The sequence below is a fragment of the Exophiala aquamarina genome (genome assembly GCF_000709125.1).
Source record: "Exophiala aquamarina CBS 119918 chromosome Unknown aczIA-supercont1.2, whole genome shotgun sequence".
Lineage (NCBI taxonomy): Eukaryota > Fungi > Ascomycota > Eurotiomycetes > Chaetothyriales > Herpotrichiellaceae > Exophiala > Exophiala aquamarina.
Window position 1 is genome coordinate 1,404,328 of NW_013550586.1, and position 26,677 is coordinate 1,431,004.

The 26,677-nt window shown below is 50.5% G+C and overlaps 8 protein-coding genes across 8 annotated transcripts; 3 read left to right on the forward strand and 5 right to left on the reverse strand.

Annotated features, from left to right (window-relative positions):
- Positions 1-824: 824 nt before the first annotated feature.
- On the reverse strand, positions 825-2,558 carry A1O9_02337 (uncharacterized protein; the record flags this gene model as incomplete). Its single annotated transcript, XM_013407911.1, has 1 exon — positions 825-2,558. The coding sequence occupies one exon, from the start codon at positions 2,556-2,558 to the stop codon at positions 825-827; it is 1,734 nt and encodes a 577-aa protein (XP_013263365.1).
- A 315-nt stretch (positions 2,559-2,873) lies between these two features.
- A1O9_02338 (uncharacterized protein) lies at positions 2,874-4,262 on the reverse strand (the record flags this gene model as incomplete). The annotated part of the gene is made up of 1 exon (XM_013407912.1): positions 2,874-4,262. The coding sequence occupies one exon, from the start codon at positions 4,260-4,262 to the stop codon at positions 2,874-2,876; it is 1,389 nt and encodes a 462-aa protein (XP_013263366.1).
- A 783-nt stretch (positions 4,263-5,045) lies between these two features.
- A1O9_02339 (uncharacterized protein) lies at positions 5,046-6,380 on the forward strand (the record flags this gene model as incomplete). Its single annotated transcript, XM_013407913.1, has 1 exon — positions 5,046-6,380. One exon carries the CDS (start codon positions 5,046-5,048, stop codon positions 6,378-6,380), a length of 1,335 nt encoding a protein of 444 aa, XP_013263367.1.
- A 3,039-nt stretch (positions 6,381-9,419) lies between these two features.
- On the forward strand, positions 9,420-10,088 carry A1O9_02340 (uncharacterized protein; the record flags this gene model as incomplete). Its single annotated transcript, XM_013407914.1, has 1 exon — positions 9,420-10,088. One exon carries the CDS (start codon positions 9,420-9,422, stop codon positions 10,086-10,088), a length of 669 nt encoding a protein of 222 aa, XP_013263368.1.
- Positions 10,089-11,692: 1,604 nt separating this feature from the next.
- A1O9_02341 (uncharacterized protein) lies at positions 11,693-13,308 on the forward strand (the record flags this gene model as incomplete). The annotated part of the gene is made up of 3 exons (XM_013407915.1): positions 11,693-11,807; positions 11,885-12,356; positions 12,471-13,308. The coding sequence occupies 3 exons, from the start codon at positions 11,693-11,695 to the stop codon at positions 13,306-13,308; spliced, it is 1,425 nt and encodes a 474-aa protein (XP_013263369.1).
- Positions 13,309-18,546: 5,238 nt separating this feature from the next.
- Positions 18,547-20,043, reverse strand: A1O9_02342 (uncharacterized protein; the record flags this gene model as incomplete). The annotated part of the gene is made up of 1 exon (XM_013407916.1): positions 18,547-20,043. One exon carries the CDS (start codon positions 20,041-20,043, stop codon positions 18,547-18,549), a length of 1,497 nt encoding a protein of 498 aa, XP_013263370.1.
- Positions 20,044-20,820: 777 nt separating this feature from the next.
- Positions 20,821-23,923, reverse strand: A1O9_02343 (uncharacterized protein; the record flags this gene model as incomplete). The annotated part of the gene is made up of 2 exons (XM_013407917.1): positions 20,821-20,877; positions 20,915-23,923. The coding sequence occupies 2 exons, from the start codon at positions 23,921-23,923 to the stop codon at positions 20,821-20,823; spliced, it is 3,066 nt and encodes a 1,021-aa protein (XP_013263371.1).
- A 1,064-nt stretch (positions 23,924-24,987) lies between these two features.
- On the reverse strand, positions 24,988-26,667 carry A1O9_02344 (uncharacterized protein; the record flags this gene model as incomplete). The annotated part of the gene is made up of 1 exon (XM_013407918.1): positions 24,988-26,667. The coding sequence occupies one exon, from the start codon at positions 26,665-26,667 to the stop codon at positions 24,988-24,990; it is 1,680 nt and encodes a 559-aa protein (XP_013263372.1).
- Positions 26,668-26,677: the final 10 nt, after the last annotated feature.

Here is a 26,677-nt window from a genome sequence, read left to right on the forward strand (position 1 = left end):
GTTCTCAAACAAACCGCCATTGTTGAGGATAGTCTGTTACTATGGTTCCTATTTGTCTGCGCATACCACAATGCTACCTCACCCACGGCCAAGGAGCCGGTATTCCAAGACTGGGCTGCAGGGGCTCTAGACTTCTGGCGTCAGCAGCTACATATCGTCGAGTACCAGGATCTTCGATCTCGGTTGTCGAGATTTCTGTATCTTGAACGAATGGATTCGTACCTGTTTGAGGTCATGGCTGGCTTTGATCGATATCAAATAGATTTTGAACTCGGGATCGGACTTTTAGAGGTGCCATGAGCGGGAACCGGTCATTTGGATCAGTGCTCGTTCACCATCAATGGGAGAAGGATGACTTCTGGTAGATTGACCTAGTTTCAGTGGTGTGCTTTCCATTCGAATCTAAAGAGCGCACAGGCGCAAACTCCAGGATATACGGCCGATAGGCGTCGAAATAATTAAAGAGAATTGTAAATGAACGAGACACTGATAACGGTGTTCAGTAGTATGCACGTATGATAACTGGAATGGCACTTGTTAATTCTAGAGATTCATTCTACCATACGAGATCAGAATTGGCAAATAATTATAGGATACCTTGGCGGAGTAGCTTGCTGTGCCGATAACAAGAATGGAAGTTCCGCGGCGAGCATAGATATCTCTCTACCCGGAGCCATTTGCAATCCTGAATCAGCGCCGTTTCCGAGGGAAATTGCTTTCTTCGTGACGAAAGCCAACCTGGCCACCCTCTCGAAGCGACCCCACCAACCACCCTAAGATGCCGTACAGGGATGCACTCAATATGCGATAACACTGCACTGTTCCTAGCGTACAGGCACGTCACTCTTCTGCATGCTACCGCCATGGCCAGACACCCGCTCCTGCCCAGCTGACAGGGCTTCCAGCCGTGCAGCCTGGACTCGGTGTTTCTTGATGATGGCGACCCACTCTGGCTCGTTGAGTCCTGCTGCCGGTACTGCTTTATTCTCTTCGTGGGTTTCGTCCTCCAGCTCCTCCGATACGTCAACAGCAGTTTGTGATTCGGAATTTTCATTCTCGCCTCCCGCGGAAACGGCGTTCAGGGCGTCGTTGGTTGTGTTCTCGTCGGCTTTGATTTCGTCGTCGTCGTCGTCGTCGTCTTCTTCGAGCGATGCGATCACAAGGCTGAAATCTGCACCCAATCGTCCCAGACTGTTGGCTGCATACAGCACCTGCATCAGCAAGGATTCGCGTGAGGTTTGGTCGGTCACATTCGGCAGATATTTTCTCAAGGTCTCGGTGAGGAGCGAGACTAGATGCAGTGGAAAAGATTGGAGGGCAGAGGGGAGAGCGAGAGCTTCGGTGAGCGCAGGTGACGATATTGGCGAGGAGTTCGACGACGTCGAGGTGTTGCCTTTCTCTTCCTCGTCGGAGGGGAAAATGTTACGATACACGCTGATCGTGGCGAATGACTGTTCGCGGAAGATCTCGATATATCGTTTGAGATACCGCTCCGTCTGCTGGCCTTGGAGCGCTGGATTGTAGGTGCTGCCGACGCCTGAGGAATGCTTGCGTGTCAGTTGTAGTCGGTGACTGGTTGTTTTGCTTGACTGGCCTGTATTCCGTTGGTGGTTCGACTTCCGAACAGCTGTCTCCTGGTCGGCGAGGTCACGGAGGGGCGATAACGCTTCGGTCATGCTCAGAAATGTAGCAAGACGAGCACAGAGGAATAAGGCTCCAAAGTGTCCTTCTCCAGGAGGTGCTGCTGATGCAGGCTGTGTGCCTCCTATGGAGGGGATGATGAGTGGCATGGGCTTTGATGCTGCCGACTGAACCGTGTTCTTGCTAGTATTGTCCAGTTGCGGGGCGACTCGCCTCAGCCATCCAATCGTCCTGATAGCAGCGGCGAGGCGAATATTCTGCGATCGTAGGCTCGTGATCAGATTTGTTGTCATGTCCTTCATAGCGATTTCCGCATCATGAAGCACGGACTTGACGAGTTGGGATTCCGGGTAGAGGATTTGTAATCGCTTGATATGTGCAAACAAATCTAGAGCCTGAGAGTAACTCGCTCCGCTGCCGCCAGTGCCCACGGCGCCCGCCGTACTGGCGGAGGCGATGGCGGCGGACAGTAGGTTGGGCAGGTCGAGTATGTCCTGAGCTTTGTCGGCTTGGCGGGTGAGGAGCATCGCGTCCTTCCGCGATTTGAGCAGCGGGTTATCATCTTTCGACTTGCTGTAAGATGAGGCGAATTCGACAGTGCTTCTATCTAATTCTGGAATTGATGACCGAATCGCCTCTATGGAAGACGAAAGCAGCGGTAGCGACTCTCGGAGTGTGGACAGGTGGTCAGATGAAGTTGTAGTCGTCCGATGCGAGCGAGAACTTAGCGCTTGGATCGACACGATGTTGCTCTGAGATGACTGTGCGAGTGATTGAGGTTCGGTTGTTGTCAGATCAGCGAGCTTCAGAGAGACAACGCGGGCGAGGTATTTCGCATCGCTTTCTTCTGGCGTTGACGTGGCGGTCGTGGCGGTTTTGAGATGTGGTTTTAAGAGTTGGTACAAGCCGTCCGCCATGACTGCTAGTCAGTAAATTCATTCGCTAGATACGGATTTCATCCAGTGCTCCGGTTTGGGATGACGCAAATCGAAACATAGTTCACGAGCAAGAACATTAAATCGTTGTACAAATTAGTGGGATGTTCAATGATTGGTTCTGAATGGCTTTGTTGGGAACGCTCGGTATATCTTGGCACACGGCAAGGCTGAACAATATGGCACAAGGCTGAATGTCTTCTTTTCCATGTCACACGCAATGTCCTATCCATTCTATCCTCTGATACGATGTTCTACTTGCAATGCAGTCTCACAATTTAGTCTAACAATTCAATCTCAATACGTGACAGTACTCTGCCTTCTCTCACGCCGTTCGTCTTCAATGATTTGTTCCATCTCCTTCTCTTCCCGTTCTTTGGTTCCCATCTCGAGATCGGCCTCATCCACTTCCGCATCGCTCTGATCTCCCAGAGCGTCGGCAAGCGGTCGATTGGGATCATCAAAATCACCGCGTAGAGCACGCGCCAACGAAGTCGAAAATTTGTATTTGCCAGAATCAAAGGAAGCTGCGAGCGTGTCGCCTTGAGCTTGTGATGTTCCTTCAACGCTTTCTTCGTCCTCTGATCCAACCCCAAATGGGGAGGCTGCGCCTGACCTCGATCCACCACCATCACGGCCCAGATACGGTTTCATTGCAGAAGTTGTGTTCCGCTTTCCAGTATCCAGGGAGAGAGCACTAATCGAGTTTCGTAGATTGCTCGAGGATCTAACTCTAGAACCGTTGGTGTCCTTGCTTGAGCTTCGTCGGATATCCTTTCCTTTTTTTTCCTGACCCCGAGGCCCATGGCTTTTGGCATCTTCCGGTTCCTCTCTATGTTCAGACTCATCCTTGAACATGTCTGCTGTGTTTTTGCGCGCTGGTCGTGGTGCGAAAGTACTGCCTGATGGGTCATTTGCCGTCTGGTGGGATGCCCAGCGTCTCACTGGTATATTCTCTATTGCCGTTGGAGATGATATGCTTTGCTTTCTGGCGGCTCGCTCCCTTCTAAGGTCGGACCACCTCCTTAATTGATTTTGCAAGACATATCTCCCGTTTGGACTATGTTTCATGACGAGAAATTCGCAATGATTGATGTTCCGAAGGTCTTCAAAGAATTCAACGCTATAATGGTACCAAGCCATCAAGAAGACACGGCTGCACAGCCCATGCGTGACCAAAATTGCTACACTGGCCATATTGTCTTCAGAAAACCGCCGCCACAGTGAGCCATTGAAGGAAGACACGCGGTCGTAAACATCAGCCCCACTTTCTCCATTCGGAATCCGGTAAAAGAAGTGGCCATATTCGGCACGTTCCCTCCAAAGCCTCTCTGTCTCTTCTGTTTCAGGTTGAAAATTGCCAAAGTCTTGCTCTCTCAACCTAGGCTCTTCATACACTTTGATGTAGGATCTCTGGAACGGCGAAGGTACAGGATCATTCGATGTCAAGCCACTCAATATACCCTCTGTTGTCTCTCTGGTTCGTCTGTAGGGAGAGATGAAGAAATGAAGCGTATCATCAGGACGCAGCAGGGCACGAAGCTTCTCACCGGCTTCAAGAGCTTGTTGGTGACCTTCGGGGGTCAAGCCGACTTTGTGGTCTGGAACTGTTTGATGGATAGTTTTGTCTCGATTTCCCTCAGACTGTGCATGTCGAATGATGATGATCAACCTTGGTTTACCCATTATTGTGCGGTTTCGGCGTAGCAAGCCTGACCTTCCCCACACTCACCGTCTTGCCAGCCACTTGTGGACAGGATATTCGGGAGTTTGACTACAGCTGCCGTCGATCCAAGATATATTGATGCTTATAAGAATCTGTCCATTCAGCAGTAGCCACTAAACGAAAGCAATATCAATTCCAAGGGAGGAATTCGTTTGCGAGCAGATGTCGTTTGGACAGCCTCGTCGTTTTTTCATGGCTACATTATCCAAGTTGGCGGCTGCCAAGATACTACTCCCAATTTAGCCTAGCCTTCATCCTTGGTCGATCCTCAGATTCATCACGCGTCTCTTGCTAGAATTATCGAGATCTTTCATAGCGATTCTTCCAGTCATCAAACTTGTCACCGGCTTGTCTCCCGCAATGTCAGAGCGCCTTTAACCATCGCCTCCCAATCCAGATACGCGATCCACACCGAGACCAGCCCAGAAGATGAATCCCCAAATGAATCAGCAATACAGGCAGTATGCCCAGGCGCAAGGAAGGTCTCCAGCTGCACGTAGGCCAGGTAAGTGCGAATCAAGCACAAATGAGGATCTGAGGAGTACCGCCGGGCCCTTGCAAGATCATTAGCAGCGCCTCTTCCCCATTTTCGGGCAGGGTGTATGCTGCGGCCGACTGGATCTTGAAGAGACGAGCAGTATCACAGAGATCATTTGCGCTCACTACCGGCGCAGTTTGAAGACTTACATGGCACAGGTCAAATACCCCCAGCGCAGCATGCACACCAACAAGCACAGGCGCAGATGGTGAACCAACAGATCCACCAGCGCAACGCCGCCATTGAACACCAATTAGCACAACGCCGAGCCCGAAAACCAACCGACCGATCGATGCCTGATGGTGTGGATGACCTAGTAATCGGTGACAGTGTAAACCAATACAAAGAGCTACGCGGAATGGAGAAAAAGCTAGACCATGTTATGGCTAGGAAGCGATTAGAGATCCATGACGCCTTCAGCAGAAACATTAAAAGACAAAGGACCATGCGAATATGGATATCCAACACCGCAACCTATCAGCCCTGGCAGACCAATACGGAAGAGGGCGGCTTCACCTTTGAAGCAGAGGGCGAACCGTCATATTCGGTCAAAATAGAAGGAAGGCTCCTCGAAGACCCCGAAGATGACATCCTGCATGATTCCGATGAAGATGATGAAGCCCACGGAGACGATTCAGGCAGACGGCACGTAACCAAGCAGCCCTTGAACTCATTTACCCATTTCTTCAAGGCCATCAATGTCGAGTTCGACAAAGCCCGCACCAGCACTGGCGATCCAAACTACCAAGTATCCTGGAAGAAGGCTGCAAACACTCCCGCAAACAGTGCTGATCTCGATTACATTCAGTTCCAGCGCAGATCTGACGAGAACATGAATGTCACTGTGTGTCTGACGAGAGATGAACAACCAGAACGCTTCCGTTTAAGTCAGGCACTTGCAGCCACATTGGACATGGAGGAAGCGGATCGTGCGGAAGTTGTCATGGGCATTTGGGATTATGTCAAAGCCATGGGTCTGCAAGAAGACGAAGAAAGACGTACCATTCGCTGCGACGAACGCCTTCGCCAGATTTTCAACACAGAGACTCTATTCTTCCCACAAGCGGCCGAACGGCTTGTTCCACATCTTCACCCGCTACCGCCCGTTCGACTACCATACACAATTCGAGTGGATGAAGCATTCCAATCGAATCCGGAATCAACAGTGTACGACATCCAAGTCACCATCGAAGACCCGTTGCGTGCACTGATCTTAAAATTGACACAGAACCCCGAACATCAAGCTGCTCTGCGTCAAATTTCCAGGGTTGACGATGAACTTGCCGTGCTTGTTCAGGCTATTCAGCATCATAAATCGAGACACGCCTTCTTCAATTCCATGTCCAAAGACCCCAAGGCATTCATGGATCGTTGGATGAATAGCCAAAAGAAAGATTTGAGTGTTCTCCTCGCTGAGGCAGAGAGAGGAGATGTTGCTGGCATGGAATTCGCAAAGGGAGGTGACGACGGCGTTTGGAATGCAGATGTCGTTCGCGAGGCAGTGAGATATCGGCTCGCAAGAGCAGAGGCAGTCAAATAGTGGAAGAGTATTTCGGTCCAGAAAACGAACCTTTCGAGTCCGACAGCCTAGAAATGTCCTTGATCACGCGGCTACAACGATGACATGATAGGCTGCCCCGCAAACACTGGGGACAAACGACGGCATGATGCTAGGTGCGGGAAATGGCCGGTTTCACGAAAGTTCACTCTGATCCCTGCACGGCTGCCGTCAGCGAGCCTTCTTTGTCGAGACTTTCTCGGGGTTGAACTCAATAGGATGACTAGCTAGATGGCGATAGTATTGTATGTGTACGAATAGTGTAACAACACCGGTTTCGCCTTGCCTGAACTGAACTTTGTCGAAGATTTGGTCCTGTGCATTCCTTCGGAATTCCTTCTAGAACTTCTGCATGGGCTTCAGTTGCCTCACTATCCTAAGCAGGGATGGGAGGGATGTCACGCTATCGAGTCCCTGCCTGTCTCGATAGCCTTGTTGGCATTACAAGCTCCGCAAAAAACAGTATTTTCAATCAACACGCCCGACATAAATTCAGTAAACTTTCCACCTAAAGGTACATGGGTATATTTGCTAAGCACGTGTTCAATGGGAAAATAATTGTCAAGTACTGCGGCAATTTCCAGAACGAAGTTTGATAGAAGCCGTATTTCAATATCAGAAACGATGGAGATCCATGTGCTGCATTTATGCTAGCAAAGAGGTCTTTCGCGGTCTATTGGCGCGCGTTCACTCCATGAGAGGTCGCAAACCAAGTTTGCAGAATGGCACCGCACCCTGGAGCGTTTGCATTTGCCTCTTTAGAAGTCATTTCCTATATCTGCTAAAGCTATTAGACTATGATTCGCCAGCCACCCTACGAATCCCTAGACTGTATCAAGCCGCCAGCGTACCGGGTACGCCATCAGCCTTGCCGTACAAATCGCGGTGTTTGTTGATTGACACAGATCGCCGACGGAGCCGGTCTCGAAGCCCCTAGTAAGGCCCGGAACGCCACTTAATGCCACTTGGGCTAGACACAAGAGATCGTCATTTCATCCTCAAACGGTACCGTTTTAATACGTGATTTCATTGGGCAGGTCCGACAATCCATGCTTGATATTCCTCGGCGACCCTTGTTTGCCAACTTCAATCATTAACTTTCAGAAGAAACCAATATGTATGTAGATGTTACCTTCATCCTCATTGTTGCGTTGTAAAAAGACTGAAGCCCTCACGGCACGTGGTACTGCCAAGAGCGCCAAGCCTTCAGCCGAGTTATAAAGCAGAGAGGACGGGAAGTTCTCGCTTAACGGCATGAGGCGTAGGGCCACGATTACCGACATTACGGCATTCCCATACTGCCATATTCATATTTTTCTGCTTTATTGATTCATGAGTATCTATGAATCCGATACTACTACTCTGTCCGCTACTGATGTACGAGCCTTTATGATTACTCGAAACACGTCGAGGTCTCGGCTGTCAAGCCATTCCTCTTAACCTAATACACAGATACTGGAACAATTCGGCACTTTCTCAGCCTCAATCTAGGCTCTGAGACAAAGCGACAATCTGGGGGATCAGCTATCAAGATGGACTCAGACCGTTACCTGGACCAATATCTCATCCTAGAGACTCTACCTGCAGGAGCATCACCAAAGGAGAAATTGAATCAACAGTCGAAAGCTCGATCTCATGCCAGTGCCATTGGACGCCAGAGGGCAATATTCGAGCGAAATGCTTTGAACGACGTGTTAAATACCCCTGGTCCCCGAATAAAAGCTCGCAGAACCAGGGCGGGTGTTTACCGGGTCGGTCCCTCGCCTCAGCATGTTCGTCGACATGTGACAACTGAAACGACAGAGGGGTCCTTCCAAAGCAACGCAGGCCCATTGCCTCCACACGTCGAAAAGACGCAAACTTTACCTAAGGCAATGTCTGCGATCCCAGGATCTCCATTCAGCGAGAAAACCAAGCAGAAAACCAAGAAGTCCACCTCATCAGCAGTGCCGTCGATGCCGTCATTTCAACTGATTCAATACAATCCTTTAATGACGACGCCAGAAACCACCCATGCAGTACGATCTAATGCAGTTCGATACCAATGGAAACGATCTAAGGCAGTCCGCGCCAGTGGGCGAAAAACGAAAGTGCCGGAGGATCGCGGCATGGACGATGATATACGATTTGCGAGCACTAATAACCGATCTCGAAGGGGATCAAATCAGACCAAAGAGTTGACCAAATTGCCCAGACCTGGTAGGGATAATTCGCTCCAGCCAGGAGGCTATCCCACAGAACTTCCAACAGAGACCTTAGGACCCCTGTACCACCTTGGTAGGTATTCGCCCGTTTTGGCATGAGTCCAAGCCTTAGCCGAGTATGGACCACTAACTTCATCCAGTTTACGAAGTTACCAATAGGACTTTTGTTGGCAATCAGGTGCAAACGATGTCAGTAATGGCTAGCCAATACGTCCAGCAAATGCGCTCACATCCAGCCTCGTTTCATGCCGCAATCTGGGTCTGTGCCAAGGGCATGATTGATAGATCGTCAACCAACCCATCTGTGCGAAAACATACACGATTGTTGGATATATGTCACAGTATTGCAGTGAAATCCGTCATCCAAATGATTTCCGATCTCGGAGATCCTAACTATATAGCTCCGCCCAATGCTTTAGGTATGCTTTGCTCGGCAATGCAGTCTCTTGCGCTTGGTACTACGGAAGATGTACCTTTACGTGCAGCCCCATCAGGGCCGAGACAAAGCACGTTGACGAAACTGCAAAATCTGAATCTTTTTGGTGTTGCACCTCGCTGGTTGAATTACCATGAAGAAGCGGCGCGGAGAATCTTGGACGGAAATGATTGCAGAAACCCTTTTTGGGCTGGGTTGAGAATTTGTCAAACACAGTGAGTCCCTCCCACGCCAATCCTACCTCCATCCGCAACCACAAGCGAATTCTAACTAGGGATTTCCAACAGGAATGACATAATTTCGTCGTGTAGGACTCTGTCAAGGCCACGATGTCCCTGCGCTTTCCTCAATGCCGACTTTCCGGATCGCTATAATAGAATCATGTTCCAGCTCGAGCCAAGGCATTCCCCCGGATTCATGAAGTATGCGATAACCCTAAGCCCCGCCTTATCTGGACCCTTCCTATCTACAATATCCAATCTGATGGTTTACGATACTATACAATCAACATTGCTCTCCAACCGACTGACTTGGTTTGGCTTTGAGTGTGTCTGCGATGCCAGAAATTGGACCCAACATCAACTCATGTCCCTTCCTTCAAGTAAAGAATCACCACTACTGACAACAGACATCGCAGGCACGACCATCTTCAGTATAGTCCGCAACGCTCTAATTGTGTACAGCCTCATTGCCGTCTTTCCCTTGCCTTTATCCACCGCACCCTTTCCAGAACTCGCCACTAAACTCGAGTTGGATATTTTCGAAGTGCTCGAAGATGACGACGAGAATACCGCATCAACCTCATTACTCCTATGGGCATCAACCATGGGCGCATTGGCAGCAATCGGGACGCCTCAAAGGGCTGCTCTTGTCGCAATTACTGCCAGGCTCTGTGAGAAGCTGCTGATTTCCTCTTGGGAATCAATGCAAGCTGTACTCCAAGACTATCTATGGTCCCGAGATATCAGTGATTTTGATGGCATGTTCCTCTTCCTCGACGTCCAGAACCAGATGGACGAGCAAGACGCTGTTGAACGGTCCCTTCGGTGATGAAACCACCGGACATATTGTTACAAGTTATATAACTCTGGACCAACTACCAACTTCTCCAGGTTTTCTTACTGGTCCAACACTCGTAACACCAGCTCACAACAGTTGTTTGCTTCTCACCGGCCGAGTCGGGAAGCATTCCACTCTTTACTTTGACTTGATATCTATGATCCACTCTCTTCAAGGTGATATGCCAAATCTATGAGTATGCTGCACCCAGAAAAGAGCGTTTGGATGGCGGTCGTCAATGAGCATCGGTGAAGCCGTGCGTCTCCTCTACAGAGGTCTCTAGGCTCTCTATTTCAAAGACATGATGGAGATGAGCGGTGGAATGTGTCACTTAGGAGAAATGGCCAGATGATTCAATTGGCGTTTCATGTGCTTGGTTGAAGCAGTTTATCTTCAAAAGCGATCGAAACATCTGGCCATGTTTTTGGCTAAAACGAACAATCCCAGTGTTCGCACCGTGGACGAGGTTTTTTCTGGGAGCCATCGTGAGTGCAATCGAGCAAGGCGTTGGCGGAGGTGCTTGGGATGTGATGGTTGCATCTAACATGTCGATTTGAATATTGATTATTGGACGACAATTTTGAAGAGAAGGCCACAGCAAAGGAAACGGGAGGACAGTAGCATAGCACTGAGTTGCGTCGCAAGAAGAAGCTTACGGGTCCGATTCAGTCTTCGAGACAGTAGACCATCCGCAGGCACCTGTACGCATGTGAACTTTCTTTTTGCTCTGCATTTAAAGATGACCAAATGCTGTTCAGGAGTCCAATATCATGCAGATCAATAGCCCTCCTCATTTGAATGAGGGGTGTATCTGTCAGTCATTGCTCATACGAACTTTCTGTATATTACACTCTGAAATCCTTGTCAGCGACCGGTCAGCCTATCGTACAAGGGCCAAGGCTAACTTCCCGTCCCGCCACTTGGCGGCTATCCCCTTTTAGGACACTACATTCATTGCATTCTATTGGTCGACGCAAACGACCGTCGTCCAGCCTTTTAAAACACAACATCTTCGCAGGTATCAAGCTAGATGTCGAGCACCTCGATCTCCATGAATCCAGTCAGGTAGGGTTGTTCTGTTCGCCTCATTTGTTACCCAGTGCAATCTCGTCTGGTGCATGCTCTACTCCTTGAGAATCGCCGCGGGCCTCCTGGAGTCTGGAGTCGGCAAGTCATCGGCAATTGAAATGGATGACTGTTAACAAGCTCCTTGGGAGATAGGGAGGCAGGCATCACGTGTCAGGTCGTTGTGACTAACCCAACACCGCTGGTGCACCTACTAAGATGCAAACTTGACATCTGCTCACCGTTATCTGAAGCGGCAGCTGAAGACGCTGACGAGGGCATGCGACCACTCAAGTCGGCTTGCATCTCTGACCTCGAATCTGATGGAGGACTATGATGCAGAAGTTCATGTGGATCCACCCGAGGAGCCCCAGGAACAAGCTGATGGTCGCCATATCAAGTCAAAAGGAAATGCTCACCGTCGTAATCCTCATTCTGGGAGAGATATTCGACGCGATGAACACGAGAACGTGCCGGGTACCAGAAGAAGGGCTGGGCCATCCATATCAACACCTCCAGTCCGCCACAACATGGAGCGAGCCTTAAAGGCTCTCACCAAGCAGCCTGGGGGCAGCTTTGACTCCTTTAATACTCTTCCTTCCGGCGGCGACAGTTCTGACTTCGTAGCCAAGCTCGTCCTACATGGTGAGTAATGCAGGGCAAAAGCCCCAGGCATCTAAACTTTGAGGAGCGAACGTGCTAATAGCTGGCAACTATCAAAGCTCACTACCAGGTGTACTCTAACTTCTTCGTTGGCGAAGCCAGAGCCACAAGCATCCTTCCGTACACAAAGTATGCATTACATCATGAAGCTGCCTACTGGGGCGCAGCATGGTTTTCCTGCACGAGTCGAAGATGGCTGGAAGGCAGATCAATGCGACATACTCCACAAGAGATGTTCTTCTATAGCAAGTGCCTTGAATCGCTGCGGCATGCGTTGTCGGACCCGGTTACTGCAACCCACGAAAGCACGATCTCCGCCATTTTGCATCTTTCATTCCCGCCATATCTACCCTACATTGACAGGAGCGTCCCTACCCCAAGACAATCGAACTTCAAGACTTGGAATCTACTGCATCTAGCAACCGGCCTCAATGTGGCAGAGGAGCACATGATTGGCCTTTCGGCTGTTGTCAAGATGCTAGGTGGTGTCCATAACATTCGGAGCGCTCAAATTCGGCGCTCAGTCTGCTTGTGAGTATTGCTTCGGGTGATGACTCTCCCTGTGTTCAAGACGCTGACAATCCGCAGCCAAGGTATCCACTTCTCCGGCCGCCACTTGAAAGCCCCCCTCTTTCCCTTTGCCAGCCTCTATCCTGTGGAAGAACTGGTCCAAGGATCTCAGCTGATTCACGTATGGCCCGCTCTCGAGCCCATGCAACAACCAACAGGTCTGGGTCGTGGTATCGGTTTCCAATACATCTCCTTCCCCGAAACTCCCAGACACACGCCACAGCCCGCGGTGGTGTGGGCCTATTTGGCCGACATGACTACAATATTAGAAGACTACGCTTCGGGGGGCTCGAGGCTGAATCAGTCGTCACTGATACTCGATCAAATGCAGTACACGCAACACTCCCTACTATCCCTCTTTCCGGCCGCAGACCTCAAGCCTGAACCGACAAAAGAGGAGGAAGACGATGACGAAGAAAGCAACACTGGGCATGTAAGCCGGCACCGATTACAATATCAGCTGTACGAAGTAACACGCTTGGCATGCATATGTTATGCCAACTTTGTCACATACCCAACCGATTACTCAACATTTCCCCGCCACCGGCTCATAAAGATCTTGCTAAAGGAGCTTGAGAATTTGCACGCTGCTAACATGATGCCACAGTACGATATGCATGAGGTACGACTCGTTTTCTGGGCTACGGTGATGGGCGCCATTATGGCGGTTGGGTTGGAACCCGAGAGGACGGCATTTGTGGCTCTGGTCGGTCGCGCTGCTGTGGACGCAAAGGCCACAAGCTGGATTGAGGCCAAGCAAATCATGGAGTCGTTCCTGTGGCATTCCCCGACCAATGATGCCGATGCATTAAAGCTGTGGATTGAGGTCCAACAACTGGGAAGAGGAAGAACCATGTCCGAACGGCTATCCAGCAACAACGATAATAACAGGGGCTCGGGGTCGCAGGCATAGCCCCACTCTTTTCTCAGAGACAAGATAAAAGAGAGTAGAGTCAAGTTGGCAGCGTGTCGATGTTGTCATATTCTTTCCATATCACAGTAAGTATGGAAGTTATATGCGCCACGACCCAATACCCCGGTCCTCGAGTCCAAGGAACATCTCCATTGCATATATACAGGTTGATATGTGTAAATGTGAGTGATGTCTATGTCCGATTAATGCAAGCTAACTAGATTTGACTGACGAAAATCGAGAACAATACCGTCAAACGCCCCTCCAATGCACCGCCACCTTCTGATGGCCTTTTGCTGTACGTCGTCATTATGAGGTTTGATGCGAGAGCAGGCTGACGACAACTTGAACTACCAGCAACCCTCAAAATGAAATAGACCCATCCACGCTATGCATGCAGTACCATCATCGTTCCCAAGCCCTTCTCCTTTTTCAGTTCGTCGCGGCGTTCTTCGCATGAGCCATACAGATTCCGAGATCTAATTGAACCACTCCTCATCTAAGTCGACTTGCCAACAAAGTTAGGATCACAGATGATCTCGCTGACTGTAGTGAGGGCGTCGAAGCTCCAGGCGCCCTTGCCAGCATCGCTGAAAGTGATATCTGTCTTGCCGCCACGGTGGACGGTGATGGGGTTGCCGGTGTGGTCGAGGACCTGGCAGCGCTCGTTCTGATTGGCGACGAACTCGCCGACGGCCAACGCGACAGTCTGGAAGGGGCCGCTTGAGGCAACAGGGGTGGCCTCCTGGTAGATGCCGCCCTTGACCTGGGTCTGGCCTGTCTCCTCCGTGGCATCGTTGCTGAGGATGACGCGCAGGTTCAGGCGCGGGTCTTCAGGGTCGACTTTCTTGAAGGTCGCGTCGCAGGTCACACTGGCGACGCTGGTTGGTGCGCGGAACGTCCACGCGCCCTTGCCGGCGTCGGAGAACGTGACGTCTGTGTTGTTGCCGCGGACCTCGACGATGGGCTTGCCATTAGCGTCGAGTGCCTGACAGCGGAGGTCCTGTGGCGTCACGTCTTTGCCGACCAATAGCCCGATCTTCGTGAAATCCCCGCCATTCTGGACAGCTTGTGTGGAGGGCAGGTTTGAGAAGGTCAAGTTGGTGCCGGGGCCGCCAGCTGCATTGGTGAGGGACACCGCAATGGTGGTGTCCTTGTCGGACTCATAGCTAGAGTAGGGTCGCGCGAGGACGCCGGTGACGGCGAGGAGTGAGAGAGCGAGGCTGGTATATCTGTACTGCATATTGATATTGGAGGCCTTAGTAGTATTAGATTACCGAAGATGCTTGAAAGATTGAATATGAATGAGAAATCTTGGTGGCGTATGTGGCTGGTTAGTTCTTCCAGGTGTGAATGCAAAAAGGAAAAGGCTACTAAGGCAAAGATAGGAAATTGTGGTTTTTGGTTTGGTTTGTTGCCTTTTTGTTGCCGATATGAATTTTATTCAGTGAAGGAGGGCGCTGAAGCATATATGCACATTCTGGCGTACCTTGAAGTTCTCTCAAAGGTACGCATTGTCAAATATAGCATACTAAAAAGGTGCAAGTATAGAAGTACTAAGACAAGAGAGAATTTGGCCGATCCACTTGTCAGCATTCGCCGCCGAAAGATTAGTGTACTTTCGGCATCGAGTACCCACACACGTGGTTTTTCTTTCTCACCCGAAATACTCATCTTTGTGGGTCGCTGAACACAGAGTATTGCTCAAAGTGAGCCCATACCGCAAACGGGAAGTCACAGCTACTCTGGTGCCAGCACGTGTGGGGTGTTGGGAAGCCATGTGTATATTGATCAAGCTCGCCGACAATTGGAGAGCTGCAGGCTAGCTTATGGGCGTCGTTTCAGGATGGTAGCCAGCTAATCAAGTACTATGTACTCCGTACTACGTAGTTAGTCAATCACTGCATCACTACCAAGTATGTGTACCGATTACTGAGGTTGCAAGGAGGGGCACCACACCCAGCCTCACCTTGGATGGGAAGGGGACATGGGTCATTCCTAAGACGATCCGAGGGACTCGTCAGACTATATATTATCCTACAGTAAGTAGTACTAGACTAGCGCCTGGGCGCTCTCGGGTCCGCTTCGGATAGCGTTAGAATAGCCCTCGGAGCTAGTTCGGATACGTCGAAGGGATATAGTAGACCGCGGTCTTTACAATCGCTTGGCATCGCTAATCACAACCTGCTGACCAGGCTAGTGAACATAAGCGACTACTAGCCTCAGCCTGATGCGGTAAGTGCGGGATAAATGTGGCCTAGTCAGGATCGGGATTACTACTGAAGGGATGACCCCACAAGGCTCAGCGGTATTGTGTAATTTGGCATGCTCCGCATATTCTCATCGAGTATGAGACTGATTATGTGTCCTTGTGCTCCAGAGCCAGAGCAGTGAGGTGGGCAATGGTCTTTCAGAATGTCTCAGGCTGCGCTGGTGGAATATGCATCTATCAGAATCGGTGGCTCATGGCATTTCTTGCGCCAGAAGTCCCTGCCAAACTGAATGAGTGGGGTCCTCGAGTGCCAGGGAAGAAGCCGCGCACTCTCATATATGCGCTTACTATGCCTACCCATGGAGGAAAGCTGGAGGATACATGGGGGCTTAGGAAAATTGCATAGCTCTTTCCGTCAGCAGCTAATCGAGTGATATTTCAGCCTCAGAGCTTGATCGAAGGTGATTAGAGAAGTTAGAGCCGGCTTCATTCAAGACATCTAGTCCCGCGAGCCTTCCGTCTGACGGTCTTGAAGCGGGACCTGGGAAAAGAATCCATTCCACCCGCTAAAAGGAGAGTTGACTCATTCAGCTCGAGAGATTAGTCTTGCTCTCGGGCCTCGGAGATTCCTACTGCTCTCCCCAGCATCTTCAAGGGCTGCTTTGAAACGGATTTCAGGGTCAAGATCCTGACATCTGCCGGATTGCTTTTTCGATCGATCATGGCGAATGGGAGAAGCATTCTCAGGTTGAAATTGTGGCAGCTGTCAGAGTCTTTCTTTCGGCGACGATGACGAAAAGAAATACATGAACCCAATGGCTTCCATTCGGCTCGATTTCATCCACGAAGAAGAACTGGATCGGCTTCGCTTTCACTACTGGCCAAGCTACCAAGCCTATTTGGCTGCGCATATAATCTGAACTTGTGGTTGAACCAGACAATGGCAGGACGGGGAAATTTGTTGGTACGTCTTCGCTCATACTGAGCACCTGTGAACAGAGCCTAGAGAAACAGATCCTGATGCCTGCCCGCATTAATTCCCTGGTCAGTCGAGCGATACAGAACTCCATGATATCTTGCAGCCCATTGTACACCTTCTGGTTGGCTGGAAAACACGGGGCTTCCGGCGACGATGCATTCACTCCTGGCTTGTCCGACGACAAGCAGCATCGTCAGAGCGACGCAGCACTGGATCGTCCGAGAGAACTCTTGTTCCTCAGGATGAAACTCCTTTGTTACCAGGCTCCCCTTCTCAGTCAGCGACGTTCGAAGGCTGAGGTAGTATTTCAGTGCCCTCGCTGAGTTGATTTGTGACCATCCCTGCACCAACATCGCGACCTTCGCACCCATTGACTGGAGAAACAGATCCCGCGAGAGCCAGATGACAGCTGCATGCCGAAACTGGATTTACCTAGATCTCAAAGGCTCCGTTTGGACATTCGGTCATCTCTTGCTTCGACCCGATTTCGGCTAGGCTGCAGCACTTCATTTGTGACAGGGCGCATTGCAGGTCCAGCCACATGAGGCGAGCCATAAAGCCATGGTCCGCTGCCATCACAGCCTTCATCTTCGACGCTTGGTCCAGCATCGCCTGAAGCATGTTCCGGTGGATAACCGCATCGTCATACCTCCCCCTAAACAAGTCAGCAGTATGCAGAAAGAGGACGCCGTGGGCCAGTGCGAGGTCCCCAGGCAGTTGCCCTGCATCCGTTGCCTCAAAGACTTGATGCTGTGAGCTTTCAAAGCAAGTAAGTCCGTCGAGTACGCGCCCTTGGTGAACAGCTGTGCTATCACAGTGAGGAAAGCGAGCATCAACCCGTGGAGGCAGCGTTCGACCTGCAAGGCGTCTGAAATGTGAGACCACTCATCCGCCAGCGAAGCCTGTCTAACCGAGGGCTTGGACCTCTCGGACCCGTAAGCACTGGGCTGAAAGACGTCGCGGTAGAACGTAATGATCTGGCTGCCCCTGGGCAAGATATCCGGCGAGAGCGCCTGAAAATGGTGGCAGTTACCTTTTCAAAGAATCGGTAAAAGTCGAGTCTTCATTACAACCTGGTCAGTCCAAGCTGGCTGATCCTCATGCTCATAGTGATATCTAGTTCGCGCCTGTCGAGGCGATTCTAATCGCGATGTCCCCCCTTCGGACTGGGCGTCCGAGCTAGACGTCAGAGCCAACCGCCCACCATATTCCCTCTTTTCTTCTTCCACTTCCTTCTTCCTGCGCCTCCGATGCGCCGCTTTGGCGGCTTGCGATCTAGCGTTCGAGCGAGCGACCTCCTGATCTTTCGATGAAGCGTTGGAGTACGAGCCCTGGATGAATGGAATCGGGTTCTTGCCCATGATAGAACGCACGGCCTAGGCAACTCGAGTCATTAGAGAGCTCAAGACCCAAATCCTATTCCCCAACTACATGGATAGCGAGTGATTGAAGAGTGATTCGATCTCACACTACCCCCGCCAAAGCTTGGAAAGGTATGAACGATCCCATGGATGATTAATCAGTGGGCGTGTGGCATTCATGTGGCTTAGCTAATACCGATTTCGCAACGACACCCAACGACCTAGCCGCGTGAAGCATCTAAATCTTTTCGAAACGCCGGTCTAATTGGCTCTGCTCGGAAAGCGAATTGCTTGTCACTCGTAGAGAAGCGGTCCTATCCGAGACAAGCACGTGTACACTGAGGAGCTGGCGTCGAAACGTCGGTCACCTTGGCAGTGTCGGGCCCCTTTTGCGCCCTGTAGTACCGAGCGCATCGCAGAATGCCCGAGAGAAACAATGGGAGCGGGTCGGAAAGGTCTGTTTGCGACAAAAGACACCCATCATGTGGTGGTTGCACATTCAGTATTTATGGGCAAATAACCTGCTTCACAAGCCATCTACTCATGCCATACCTAACCTATGATAATGCCTAAGCTTTTGGGCATACCCCCGCATGCAGTCTCGTTTGTCCCTCTGATCCAGTCCAAAACTCGTACATTTTTGCTTCGGGTTTCGCGTTGTGCCTTGCTAAGATTTCCCTGGCCCTTCATATCCCCATCTTGTGCAAGGCTGCGAGGAATTTCTTCCTATTCTCGAGATCCTTCTGGTCTCGGGTTATGAACTCCTTCTGCTCGCTGTTCTCGAGATCTTTTCTGTCTCTGTCGCCCAAATTTGACAGCACCTGATCGACCGCCTCCTGTTTGACTTCCATGACATGCTCTGAGACTGGGGATCGAACAAGATTACTCTTATCCGGTTTCGGCGATTGGCAGGCTCCCAAGGATAAGGCTTCGTCGACTGCGTTGGCCTCAAACTTTTCTTCCAACCGATTGGGAGTAGACCCATAAGTCCTGGCCGACAACGCATGAATAGTTTTCAGGAATTCAGCTTCGCGGAAGGTGTTGAACTTTTCTGAGATTCTGGGAGTAGGGGGCCGTGATAATCCGCAATCTGCGCAGCCCGCTGGAAAGCTTCTCTTCGAATATATGTGGCTGTGCACACATGTCGTTAGTGCACCCAGCTCATGATTGCCCCAAGACTTCTCAATCTGGCGAGATGAGTCATTGGTGATCATAGGAAGGATGGTTGTTTCATTGGTGTCCGAAGACGAAATGTAATCTTGAAATGCTTTTGCAGTCGACACAAATGCATTTCGACCGTGGAAAGCAGGACCTACTTCCTCCATAATCTTGAGCAAGCTGTTGTGTACAGCTTCAGTCGGAATGGGTGAAGGGGGGCAAGTATCGCCGTAGCCCAAAGATGAGAGTTTCAAGCCAGACGCTTTAGCGAGAATGAAAAATTGGGCGTTCTGTAAACGCAACTCAGCTGCCACAGGTGGAGCTGAGGCAGCAACATCATTAGACAAAGCATCTTGACAATACACCATGCACGCAAGAGACTGCTTGCATACGAACTGCAGCATCTTCAGTCCTTGCCGCTGTACGCTTCTGGAGGGGTCCGCCAATTTCAGGAGGTGGTTTGCTAATTTCAGATCATCAGCAATCCGAACTACCATTGCTCTGTACTCCAGGATGTCAAAACGGGAACGGAACAATGTGACATAACGTGGTACAAATTGAGGAATTGCATTGTGTAAGTCCTGTAAGCTCTGCTCGACTGGAACAACGACCTCATCTCTGAATCTTCCAATCTGACGATGCAGGTTAATGACATCTCTGTGACGTCGGAGAAGAAGTTGAGTGTTGGCAGTGGCTGCTAGGGGGTTTGGCCGGATTTCAGACATGAAATTTTCTCGACTGTTGGAGAGTGATTTTTGGAAGAAGTCAGTAGACTTGGCGAAGTTCTTGAGCTTTCGCCCCAACTTTGCTAGGAGAAGGTCTAACGTCCTTGAGAAATTGAGAAGCTTTGCCACATCGGAATATCGATGCACTGATGGACATGGTGCCCCACATGTACATTTTGGTTCGTGTAGGAGCTGAGGATGAGTGCCAGTGCCAGAGCCAAAACCCAGAATAGTGCAATCTGAGTCAATGTTGTAGATCCCCTGGCAGTTTTGCAGATCCAGTTCCGACAATTCGGTCATATGGCTGCACTCGGGCATGTATAGAATAGGTATTTTTGGTTCTGCGCCCGAGATGCAGCAAGGGCAGAGTTCCTTTGGCGGACAAAGTTCACCGTGAAGCGAAGGGCAGACATGTCCGCAGGAAAGAACTGTTTCCAACCATTAGTACTAATTTACAACAGACGGCATTAGAGCGAGTGCACGAACCTTTCTCGCATCGCTGGGAACAAGGGAGGCTGAGACTAGGCAGGCAACAAATGATGTTTGATCCAATTTCATGGCCACATTTAGTAGAAGGCTGCTTGACACAAGGATCGCACACATCTGAGCATCGGTTCTTGCAAGGTCCATGCTCACAATTGTCGGGACATGGCTCAGGACATGCAGGTGGACATGGTTTGTCAGCATGACAGAACGATTTGCACAAGTGGCCACAACGCTGCTGCCAACCACAGATGTTTGTGCATGGGGAGTGCTTCTCCAAAGTAGTGCAAGTGCGACAACTACCAGGACAAGTGTGGCCGCATGGGAGGATTGTGCCGCATGCACGAGGGCAAGTCTGGATCGCTTCAGGATCCTCCCCACACATAATATCGATATTGTGGCCACATTTGAGAGCTGCCCTAGTCATGACAATGTTGCACCTTGAATCGGCCCCAGAGCAGAGCTTTTTGCCTTCATGCCCACAAGGAAAAGTGACATCATTGACTGAGAGCTCACATTTTCCGCAAGTCTGATAACAGAGCTTGGGGCATCTGTGTCCGCAGGGGAAAGTCTGTTTGCAGTCTTCCTGGCATATCAGACGTTCATGCAGGGCCGGTGGATGGCATTTCTGAACACATTGATGGCCGCAATCTAGAACCGCCTGGCAGATCGAGGGACACTCTCGTACGCCTTCAAAGTCTGAGGGATGCTCAATAGGTGCGCGAAATTCGGGGTGAGTGGGGCAGCAGGCCGTTATGGTAGAACCGATGTTTCCGTTGAACAATGAGATGATGTTTCTCCACATTGGAACCTGCGATAATGTCTGCGAGTTGCCGATGATGTAGAAGCCCTCACAAGCGCGGCTACACGCGACATTGATGCGATTGAGAGTCTTCAGGAAGCCAGACCGGCCGCCACTTCGCACTGTGCTCAAGATGACGATCTTGGCTTCCTCACCTTGGAAGTTGTCAACACTGGTGAGCCGGAGCATGTCTGAAATAGCAACTTGATCCTTGTGAGCTTTGCCTTCTTCGCCCAAGTCGAGCAAGTCCTCAGCAAGGAGTTCCTCTCGGTCTTTGCCACTAAGCCAAATCTCGCAAGTTGTCGAGAGGCGAGTGACAAGCTCAGATAATTGGCCCGAATATGGAGTCAAGACTGCAATTTCACCTTGGGAGTAGTTTCCTCCACGCAGCAAGTATTCAACTAGGCTCGAGACCATTTCAACCTCATGGAGATTTGCATGCGACTTCAAACCATTGCTACCTTTGAGCTCTGGAACACGATGATCCCACCAATACATCCGCTTTTCCAAACCATAGACTGGCGGTCGATTGTAGGTAGAATCATGGTCCACAAGAAATGGGTATGTAAGACGAGTGATATTTGCAATATCTGGATGCATGCGCCGTTGGACGCCAAGTTGGCTTGCTCGCATGGCAGACAAGGAAGGATCCTTTGGGAACATGAGCCGCTCCAGAAGCGACTCGTCAAGGCGGTAAGCGGATCCAATCTTCGTCTCCAAGGTTAGAGACTGTTCGTTGACCTCTGGTCGAAGTTGAAGAGGGTCTCCGATGAAAATGGCGTGCTGAAGTGTGGGAAGCAATGAGCAGAGAGTATGAGCCTCCATGACTTCTCCTGCCTCCTCGCAAATCATGACCTCAACCTCGAGGGACTTCAGCTGATCCCATCGGCCCGCGCATGCGGTGGTTGTCATCCCAATGACATCGTGTGCAAGCATGGTTCTGGTATCCCTCTTGTTCTTTATCTTCTTGACTGTGACGGAACAATCTTGAAAGTCAAAGTACAGTGCGGCTATTTTGTGAGCGACCTGCTCGGCATTGACTTCACGTTCCCAACCCTGGAGCAGTCTTTGACGTTCACCCAGGGACAGACTCCATACGCTATTATCTCCTGTTCGGCTATTTTCAGCACTTGCCTTGCCAGAAATCTCAAGGACACTGTCAACCACGGTAGCGGCCTCTTCTTCATGCTTGCGCGACACCTGGGCCAGTCTGGATGCAAGCTCTACATGTAAGTTCCTCAAGTTATCCAGATCACCGCCTTTTGACCAATATTCAAATGCGAATGCTCGAGCGATGGGATTGTCACTATTTGTAGCGAATTGTGCGTGCACATCAGGATCATTCGTTTGCAAAATGCCTTCGACGTAGTGCCATGACACAGTTCCAATTCGATTTTGAGCAGAAAGAGCTTTGCATAATAAATCGAGGTCGGTCCAAGCCTGCTTCTTATGAGCGCTACTGGTGTTCAAAGCCATAGACTCTTCTCTGGTGGACCGCGGTTTTCTATTGCGACTGTTAAGGTTGATGGCATCCGTCCACTCCTTTTTGCTTCCAGCACCAACCCGTAGAAGCTTTTTGACGCCAGCGTTACGCAAGTCTTCCAGGAAACTGTCCAGTGCATGGTTCGTCAGACACACAAGGAGAATCGGCTTGTTTCGGGATCGCGACCGAAGAAGTGTTTTGGTCAATTGAACACCCAAGAATGTTTTGCCACATCCTGGAGGGCCCTGTGTAAAGGCAAACTCACGAGACAGGCTGTCACGAAAGGCAACTGCTTGGCTATGGTCTAGGGTTGTTTGGTTCTGCAAAGACTCCACGAACTCATCTTTTGAAAGGTCTTCAAGGGCCACGGACGTGATGTCACTATCAGTGGATACCATATCGGTGAGACTGTAGGCAAAACCTTCTGTTGTTGCATAGCTGGGAGAAGGTACATCGAATTTGGGGGTTTGACCGCGTGTCCGCTGCACCTGTGCGCGTTTCATCACATCTTGGACATCGAGTGGCGGGGCAACATATCTTGAAAAGGCAACATCGTCCTCTTGCATGCTTTTCAATCGGTCCAGGCAATTGTGGAAGCCGGCATACAAGAGTTTTGGGAATTCCACGAGGACAAGTTCGCTCTGGGGGCGGAGCCTCAGTGCGTGGCGAGAAAGCTGATGAACATCGTCTCGGGGACATTTAGGCAGAAACGAGAGTTGAACAGCTGCTCGGAGGCCAGCACCGTTGAGAGCGTTCATGGACATGGTACTTTGTGCGAGATTGACTTCCATGAAGTAGACAGACAACTCCCTGGTGGGGTAATCAAGTTCCAGAATTGCTACTAGCATGCCTTCCTGAAAGCGACCTGAATTGTACATTTTTGCTCCGCGCATGAAGTTAGGACAATGATAACTCAGGCGCACAAGCATTGCTTTGTGCTCATGCGAGAGCAATTCTTCAGCGCGGGCATCTTTGTAGAGAAAGTAGCGGTTCCCGGCTATTGTTTCATGCCGAGCCGGCTCTTGCTCAGCTCCGGGTGTACCAAGAAAGGAGACTTGAGCAGCAGAGTAGCATATGTCACGGATGCTCTCGATGCTGTCACAGCGAAGCTGTCTGAAGAGCAAATCAAGGTGTCTCTTCATCCCAATCTCAAGAGGATTGTTCGCCAATAGATCCTTCTTTGGCATGTAAATTGGTCTGTTCACAGCAAGGATTTCGTCTGTGGTAGGAAGGATTCGGATCTTGCGGTAATCAGAGTGATCATTGTCGTGCCGAGGACCTGAGATTGAGAGGTCGCCAGGTCCATCATCAGTAAAGGCGAGGCGAGGACGCGGGTGAGGTTGCAGGGTGTTTTCGAGCGGCATGGACTCGCCGCTAGGCAATGGAGCAGAGCGCGCACGGATGGACACCATCGTGATCAAGCAGCAGAATGAAGAGTCCCAGTGGGATGGATTCAGTAAAAGGACCTCAAGTTAGATGTTGTAAAGAAGAAATTTCTCACTTCGCACCTCACTGCGCACCTCTTCTCATCGTACCTGCCACTCTCGTTATGTCTTGGCAGCGCCCACCTTCCTTCCAGTGATGCGTTCCAAGGTTCTGAATTCACAGCTTCAATCGGTCGCACTTGCCTGCGTTTGAACCCACGTGACTAAATCCATCCACCACCTGCGTGAAAGGAAGGTGGCGCTCGACGAAGTGTGGTTTCCTCAAACCGTCCTGGAAGCATCCCTTTGCTATTCAAACCCGAGTGGCACACATGTATCCAGGTAGGCATGAAGTCAAAGAGATAGCATGTCCCATCCTTGTCTTGTCCATGTCTGTCAAGCAACTGTGCCGTTCCAATCCGATTGTGTCCCTCAGCAAACATGATCTCTGGAAGACCATGCGCCCGGAGGTTTTACTGCCGTAGACGTGACGTACAGCTGAGCCTTCACAATGTATCGACGCGGCTCTAAGTAATCAGCCATTTCAAAGAGCGCTCATTTGTTCTGCTCAAGGGCAGGGATATCTTGATCTCGGCACATGATACATCGGCCTTATCGACCATCGATCATCTCCGCGGTATGAGTTCATTGAGCGGCAAGCCACGATGACATTATTTGATCTGAATTCTGGATCGCTGTCAACATCCCAAGTACCAAGCTGGGGTTTGTAGATAGGTAGTGAGATGAGGTGGGATATGATGTGAGTGCAGTTGGTTATATCTCAAATAGATGGCTCAAATAGCCTTCCTCTCACCCGAGAGGAGTAGGTTTGGCGAGCCCATCCACATGAATTTATAGTGCCAACCCGCGCCCAGCCATGGCTTCCAAGTTGCATAACAAAGAACTGGAATCTTTGGGTTTAACACAAAGGTGATTCTTCCTATGACAAGGCTTCGGCGGCTTCATGCTGTATTCTCTAACTCCTGCAATATTAACTGGACCACAAAGGGATGTCTCCACTTGCCACCCGGGGTGTTCTGACTTGACAATGTTCAAGTTCCTGGCACGTTGCCTGTGCCACTAAATTGATTGCCTCTCATGCCTCGGACCCAATGGCTAAAAGTCTTGCTTCCCTTGGCTTCAAGTAACATATGGAGGTCTTCGCGTTCGGGCGGAAGCTGAACTCCAAATCCAGGTTTGGGGTAGAGCGCGGCATGCTCATCATAATACCCATCGTATCCTTCATCCAATCCATCATTCCCCTTTGCTCCACCCGCATCAGCGGACTCCGGAGCTTTGGACACCGGCGTGACGTATGTCGAAGTAAATTGAGCTCCAGGTGTACCATTTGGCGGTAGGACTGGAACGAGAGTCTCGAAAATAGGCAAGTCGGGCGCCAGATGAGATCCATCCAAAAGGAGGGCGATCAGTTGTTCTTTAGAGAGGCTGTTGAGATAGGAATACTTCTGTTCAGGACTCAATAGACGGCCTCCGACGCGTGGTCCACCATAAATAAATGTTGGTGCCGGAGGCAGTGATGCAGGAGCCTTGGCCGATGTAGGAGTTTTGTTTTCCTGCTTCTTACCCTTCTTGCCATGGAGGATCCGATCGCAATCAGCGCAGAACCATTCTGCCTTCGAGTCAGAGACTGTTTGTCTGGATATTTGGGGCTCATGACAGCGTTGGTGCCAGCATTTGTTGCATGCATCGCAAAAAACGATCACATTGCCCGAAGGACCATGACCACGCAGGCAGTGTTCGCAAAGAGCGAATTGTTCGCGGCCACGATACACACGGCGCTTGATTTTGGGATGGCTTTTGAGGACAGAGGATGGTGTCACATTTGCAGGAGAATTCGAGGATGTGGTCTTGGAAACAGGGCTTGCTGTTACGGCCTTGGTGGCGAGGTTGACTGGCTTCTGAGTTTGCCGTCCGGAGCGGGTATGTGTGGCGCTAGCCTTGTATTCTATTGAAGATTCACGTGAGTCGAGTGAAATCGAGGGGGAGGAAGTGACACTCATGTTGGGGTTCGATGGACCCGAGCCAAGACGCCTCCTCTTGATAGGAACAGTAGTGTCATTGGTCAACAATCCTGCTGCATCCGTAGAAGAATTCTTAGGGTACACGCTGTCTTGAGCCATTTGATGCCATGGATTTACTGGGCCACGTTTGATACCCGGCCTTCCACGTCCCAATCCTTTGCCGGAAACTATCGATCCGTCTGAGAGAGTATAGTGCTTGTTTCTGCGAGATGACTGCTGTTGAGTTTGTACATTTCTCGTTGGCACAGATCCAACAGGAGCTTCCGTAGCCACATCAATGGTTGCGCCATCCGGGGAGCCCACGATGTCTAGCTCAGTACCCATTCTCCCTGACGGGCCCAGACTTTCGTCTGGGTTACTGTCGGTTTGATGTTCGTCGACCTTGAGTGTTGGCAGCCCTGGCTCACCAGAAGAAGGATTAAGCGGATCACTTCGAGGCGCAGGAGGTATAGAGTGAATAGGATGTGGGAGAGTGTGTCTATGAGGAAGAAATTCGGAAAATGAACCTCGACGGGGCCCAGTCGGGAGGGGATGCTCACTATCAAATTGAGTGACCGGCAAGTTGGTCAAGTGGCCATGGAGAGGGTCAAGACTCATAACAGAATCGACGACGCAGAGGTTATCTGGTTTTAGATCGGTGCCGTCGGCACCGGCAACGGCATTGCTGCCAATTTGATGGACGGAGCTCATTGAAGTGAAA